Source organism: Arachis duranensis, chromosome 6, assembly GCF_000817695.3.
Source record: "Arachis duranensis cultivar V14167 chromosome 6, aradu.V14167.gnm2.J7QH, whole genome shotgun sequence".
Lineage (NCBI taxonomy): Eukaryota > Viridiplantae > Streptophyta > Magnoliopsida > Fabales > Fabaceae > Arachis > Arachis duranensis.
The window spans coordinates 81,526,888-81,533,614 of record NC_029777.3 but is presented as its reverse complement, the minus strand read 5'-3'; the positions used below and the strand labels follow the sequence as shown (position 1 = coordinate 81,533,614).

The 6,727-nt window shown below is 33.6% G+C and overlaps 1 protein-coding gene across 3 annotated transcripts; it reads right to left on the bottom strand.

Moving 5' to 3' along the window:
- Positions 1-479: 479 nt before the first annotated feature.
- On the bottom strand, positions 480-6,394 carry LOC107494172 (uncharacterized). 3 transcript variants are annotated; one of them, XM_016115205.3, is made up of 11 exons: positions 6,293-6,379; positions 6,080-6,128; positions 5,412-5,576; positions 5,210-5,312; positions 4,233-4,345; positions 3,395-3,463; positions 2,751-2,866; positions 2,274-2,328; positions 1,408-1,528; positions 924-1,066; positions 480-810 (listed from the first exon to the last, which is right to left on the bottom strand). In XM_016115205.3, exons 3-11 carry the CDS (start codon positions 5,547-5,549, stop codon positions 712-714), a joined length of 957 nt encoding a protein of 318 aa, XP_015970691.1. In that variant the 5' UTR covers positions 5,550-5,576; positions 6,080-6,128; positions 6,293-6,379; the 3' UTR covers positions 480-711. The 3 variants fall into 3 exon arrangements, with proteins under 3 accessions (XP_015970691.1, XP_015970690.1, XP_020980511.1); XM_016115204.3 differs by lacking the exon at positions 6,080-6,128 and having other exon boundaries at positions 6,293-6,394; XM_021124852.2 differs by lacking the exon at positions 6,293-6,379 and having other exon boundaries at positions 5,958-6,080.
- Positions 6,395-6,727: the final 333 nt, after the last annotated feature.

Below are 6,727 nucleotides of genomic sequence, written 5' to 3'. Positions count from 1 at the left end.
AACGGAGAAGGAGATGGAGAGTAGTCGGAAAAGATGGAGCTACTAGCATCAACTCAGCCATTGAGCAAGCCATCGGGGAGGGAGGGAGAGAGGAGAGAGAGAGGGTTTGGGTTGTTTGGAAAATTGTAAAAATTGTAAAACACAACTGTTTTGGAAACTCTCGGAATTTGCACGGATGATCTTATCATAGTTAACTAATTTGGTATATTAAACTCATGTTAAAGGCCGGATTAGTGTTTATTGTTTAACCATAATGACTCAATATAATTCTTCCAATAACCTTCATATATGTCAGAAGATTGGCTAAATATCACCTAAAAATAAATGTCAAATGCAAGCATTCTTAGCAATTTTTTACAGTATTAAATTATACACAGTAGTAAATAAAGCAAAATCGAGTTCAAGCAAGCAATTGAAGAATCATAGGCACAGAGAAGGAATACGTTGTGTTAAAACGTAGTAATTGTTGAGAACGGAAATTTCTGAACACCTGTGTTTCTACTTTTTAAGGCTTTATAAATTATAATACATATCTGCTTAATTCTTAATTCATAAAAACATTAATCTGATATTTTGCTATCTCACTTAAACTTTAATTTTCAAGATTTTTACCACTGTACATCTAAAATGGCAATGCCCTTTGGGAAAACAAGAGAGAGAAAGATAAATGTTAAAAAGTAAATTTAAAAAAAAAAAGAGCATAGTAAATCATCATCTCAACATGTTGTAAGCAGGTAAATCTTTGACACTGAAGATGTCGTCAAGAGCAAGCTCCCTCTCTAACTGCGTTCTCGTGGACTTCAAAACATCCTAATCAAAATGAAAAAATAGATGAATGCATGAGAAGAATATCAAAGCAAACGTTAAAACCAAAATATATAATAATTAAGCTTTGGACTTAAACAAAGTTAATGATATATTACATTGAATTCCATATAAGTAGCACGCTTTGCTAGCCATTGAGCATCCATCATTTGAAAGGCAACACAATAAAGCATATCAAATGCCATTTCATCCTCCTCAAGAAGTTTTAGGAAACGGATTCCTGATGAAGATGATGGAGACCCTGCAAGGAAAATATTTCTTCAGATAACATTACATATCAACACCAAGTACAATTAAGGAAAACCCTATACTTACTAAAATCCCTGAAGGCTTTATAAAAATTATAAATAAATGAATCAATAAATCTTTCAAAGGTGGCATGGTAAATAAGATTTCATATCAAGTTAGATACAACCACATTAGAAAAACTAGCTATTGGAGAATCCAAGGCTTTGTAACCCAGAATTCCCAGGAATCCCACTTTCGATGTGATACTCAAGTCTCATCTTGTGATTGGATCCTAAAACCTTACATCCATAAAAGTAAACCCATTGTTTTTTATCAATGGAGAATTTATGTTACCTGCTTGTAGATCCAACATCTGCACCAACATAAAAGAAATATTGATTCCAGCCACGGCAAACGGATATTCCCACTCTGCTCTGACTCCATCTTTTTTATGCAATAGTCTCTGAAATGATTCCTATAACAGTGGCAAGAAAAGATGTACTTGACTAACTAAAATCACACTGCTTATAAAGTATGTAACACAATAGTAGTCCTACTGTGCTTGCACAAAAAAGTGAAGATGCAGAAAGTCATTTTTAAACATGCACAGTGAACTGCTTATGTTGTTCTCATTGAAAGTGTTCTGTTTAGAGGAAAATGCAATCATTGTTAAGGCCATTATATATAGGAAGAGATTGTGTTTACTGGCTTTCTTTGGTTATCTTTAAGTGCATTTTTATTAAGCGAGTTTCAGATTCATTTTATGAGATGGAAGAATGAACAATTATATTGAATTTGCTCTAATATAACAGCCTCATTATTTTCCTCCTTAACTTGAATGAATATCATTTGTCTATCAAGAAAACAAATATTGAGGTTTGACAACAGAGGTTTGAGGTAATATAATGGAGCTGAATCTAAACAATAATAAGCTTTCATATAATAGCTTATCTTTGTTTTCACACTGGGTCAAGTTTTGTGCTCATTTATTGGTAGTCACAAGACAGTCAAACGTGTAAATAAGAGACCATGAATCACTCCTAACAAAAATGGCAGGGTGGGGTCGCGGGGGAAAATTTTGGAATGGAGCAGAGAAGTCCATAGAAAGGTCAAATAAATATTTAAAGGAGAACCGAACTGATAATGTATTATAGTTTACCAGTCACGCAAGGACAATGTGTTGATGAATGCAAAAATGAAAATACAGTAGAAGAACTTACAGGGTACTTCAGGGCAAAAAAGATGAGATTCTCTAATGATATAAATCCTCCACCCCTGCAGACCATGGTTAAATAGTATACAGTCAGTTATTCATAATACAAAACTAAGATTAACAACAAAAACAAAGCCTTATTCCACTAAGTGAGGTCGGCTACATGAATCAAAGTCGAAGGACACTATTGCATAATAAATTAATGGATAAAACAGTGACTGTAGAAGAAACATTGATAGCAAGGAAACTTTTGTTGGAGATGTGACACATTTGGGAACTATCAATACATATAAGATGTGCAGAATATTCTCAGGCACCTTCCATTATGAAGCAAATAAAGTCTAAATCGCCTTTCCCATAAAAATAAACAAATAAAGTCTAAATGGCGTGAAATAACCGCTGAATAATGTTTACCATACTCATCCCCCCACCCCCAAAAAAAGCTCCATTTCCCAATGTACAATGTATTGCTTTGATCACACACCTAAAATCTGTTGAAGGGTCTGAGCCTTGCCATCCCATGTCCTTCCAAAGCTCTGATTTAAGTGAAGGAAGCTCCCTGTCAGGGTAAGCCAATTTCCATAATTGTTTAAGTGCATCCTGAAACAAGGAAAAAAATGAAATCCTAATCTCAATCAAAAAAAGTTTATGTTTTTCTTTTTTCATTATTGGTGGGGGGAGATACAAGAAGCAATCATTCAAGACGGAAAGAAGAACTACTGACATTCATTATATTTGTTTCTATTTATACCATAGATTCTCTAAAATAATGTGCACTAGGTATCAATGTACTAATATAGACATGCAACAAAGAAACGGATAGTAATTTTCTTTGCAACCTATTGGTTAATCCAATAAGGCAACTCAATTTAAAATATTTCTATTTCTCCCTAAACATTTCCTTATTAACATGAATTTGCACGTCAAGTAGTTATTGTCACCACATTGCAGATTAACAACATTAAGACTGTTTATTAAGTAAGCCATGCAAAGCAAACTTGAGCAGTAGCATAAAAGTGAAGATTGGATCAGAACAAGAGAAAAAATTGGACATGATAGAATGCGGGGTATAGTAGCGAATTTCAGAATATGGATTTCAAAATTACAAAACTTGCATCAACCACATACTTGGTGCTCTGTTTTGGAACCATCAAAGGGCACTTCAAGCCGGTGCCTCAAATTTCTGAGTCTTTCTTCCTACAAAAGAAATAAATAACAAAGAACAATAAGCAACAGGTTACATAACAAATAATATATAAACTACAAACAATAGATAAAATTCTACAAAATGCAATAAGATGTCATTCTTCAACATATACTAATATAAAAGATAGGCACACTCCAAAAATAAGACAATGAAGGAATCAAAATACTGATGAATTATAAGTTTGAATATATTTATTAAGGCTTGCTTTTATCATGTGAAAAATTTACATTAATATTTCAACAAAATACACATAATCAGTTCTAAATAAACATCCACTGCCCGCCTACGTCTTTACAAACAATACCTCAGACATTCAAGACACTGAGTCGCAATATCAAACTAACTCCAGTGATGAGACCATACAAGCATATACAATGACAATCTTTTCATATTAGATTGAGTCGACTACATATACAATGACAAAATTGTGCTATCTTAATTATCCTGCAGCTTCTTCACTTACTGAACCTCCTAATTGATGTGCAGTATTGTGCACCCTTTAGTTCTCAAATGACAACAGTCGGCTAAGTTGGGGTTGGTGGGCATTGATTCAAAAGGCATGATAAAAAAAAAAAGTCTGTTAAATTCATAGTTTATCAATTGAATTTTCACCTAGGATTCCAAAATATGTGGGGTTTAGAGAGAATATTCAAAAGCAAAAGCATTTGAATCTATTTGCCAAAGGATCAAGGTCTTGATCACTTGATTTACAAAACGATAAGTACATGATAATTCAAAATACAATAACACTACACATACCTGCAGGGAGCTAAGAGAAAGAGGATGCATCTTATTGTTTGGCCCATTTAGAGCAGTAGAAGGTAAAGATAGAATACGCCCGATAAGTGATCCAGATCCTAGTACAATGTTTGCTGCAAATGCAATATTAATAATTAGTTACAGATCACTAAATCATTTGTGCACTAGAAAAGCTCATTTTTACAGAAAGCACACATACAACCGAATGTCTACTATTTCATAGTAAAGCTTCATATGTTTTCCCCAAGCACTAAAATGGGGCTATTAGAAATATAGAAAGATAAATCATCATAATCCTATAAAAATAGGAAAATAATAAAATAATAAAGAAAACCATAGATTTTTTATTCTTTGCTTTATAAGATTTCAAACTCAAGTAATGCTACACAACCACTACGTGCCTCCAAACTCCATTCCTAGCCTATTATCAGTCACCCTCCTCAATTCAGTCAATTAAATCTTCTAATTATAATAGAAATTTGGAGTTAAAAATAATTGTATAAACTGCTACTATAAATATTAGGACTTTTAAGGGGGAAAAGGATGTTCATTGCCTTTATTTTTACTCGATTCCCAACAAAAGCAAGGGATTTTAATCCCCTTTAACCAGAAGTGGTGCAAAATTATGTCCAGAAAAATCTAGGATAGAACTCATGAACTGTGAACACAAGAAAAATATGCCATCATAAATGCAGGGTTTCCTACAGTAAAAAGGGCGAAAAAGGGGAGAATAAAGGGCAAAAAATAATATGGTAAAAAGGATGTGTCCTTCGGCATATAAAGGGAGAATAAGCTATTTGCCTAATTGGAGAAGATAACTAAAACAACAAATTACTTATTAACAAAAAAGCCAGTGACAAACAGTCAATTATTGCGATTCTTGCTAACCAATGTGAAACAACAAACCACTTCATTATTCATATCATGGAGGCTTAGCTGTAACTATGAGGGAAGTCAAAACTAAATCATACACATACCAAACCACTGTGCCCACTGCGCAATAAGGTTCGAAAATAAGAATGTCCAATGAAACTGTGCTTTCTTCCTCTCATCATCCCAAGTATCATCAAGTTCATTTGTCTGTATAAGAATAAAAAAATCACAATTTAAGAACAGATTAAACAAATGAATTTAGAATAAAAACCAAACCAAAACAGATAACCACAAAGAATCTCTTACCCTCCTACTACCATATGATTCATCATCACCCAGTAAGGGCTCACTCAAATTATCCAATCCCGAACTCTCGTAGTGTGCCCTGCTTCTATCACCAACATCCCCATGATGGAGCCTTCTTCTCAGTGTTCTTGATGACATCAATATGACTCTTTATAATTGGCTAGCCTATCAGCCAAAAACAGAACCTTTTCTAAGAAACCAGCAAGCTCAAGACCATAATCATCAATATACCAGATATTAAATTAGACCCAAAACAAAAGCAAATATTTTTTATTGATCACTCGGCTGCTGAGCATTACTATGATCCATCAAGCACCAAAACATTCCCTCATTCCCTCTAATTTTGCTAACCCTAGATGAAAAGCTTATCAAATTGATCAACTAAATCGCAGTAAAAACAACATAATGAACCAAAATTGAGCTGATACTTCAATACGGGGCACAAGTGCACAACAACGATGGAAACAAACACGATAAACACACACACATACATGAATTAAGAGAAGCAATTTCATATACCCTAAAGAGGAAAGATGAAAAGTTTACTATTTGAATTTTTTTTCTTAAAGAAAAATGGGCTCCTTTTGCTTCCTCAGCTGATGCCGAATCGAATAATGTAGGATGCGGATTAACAGAAATTGGGGGCGAAGGGTTCTTACTATTTGTACCTTAATTTCACGGAGGGAAAGGAATCCTCGTACGTAAATGCAAAACAACCTAAGAAACCGGAAGGGTTTATAAATTTCAAAGAACTAATATTGCTTATATCCAATTGCTATTGCTTTTCGTGCATGTTAAGGAAAATTTTGAAAAAAAAAAGAATGAAGAAAATAATAAAATAATTGAGAGAGAAGGAAAGAATCGAAGTTTTGGTGTGTTACCGAATCAAGAGAGTAGCCACAGCTGAAACGCGTTCTGGTTTGGGTGTGCAAGCTCTTGACTTGTTTTTTGGGTAAATGGCAACCAACTGACCAAGGAAAGCAAGGAAAACGAACATAAATTATTCTTATTAATTTTTCATATTTATACATTTTATTATTATATATTTAAATAAAAAATAAAAGTAAATTAAATTTTTATATTATGTTCTAATTTATCACTATTTATGCTCCGACCCAAAAAATAAAACCAAACCCAAAAAGAACAGAAATCCACCCAATAAAAATAGCCTCATCAACTCCTACTTGACCTCATAGAGATTGGGCACGATGACAACAGTTCAACCTTATTTATTTGAATAAACAACAACCTCCTAAGATATTTTTCACTTATCTCGAAGGGAGATCTTAACAACTTCCTTAGAAAAAGAGAACTGT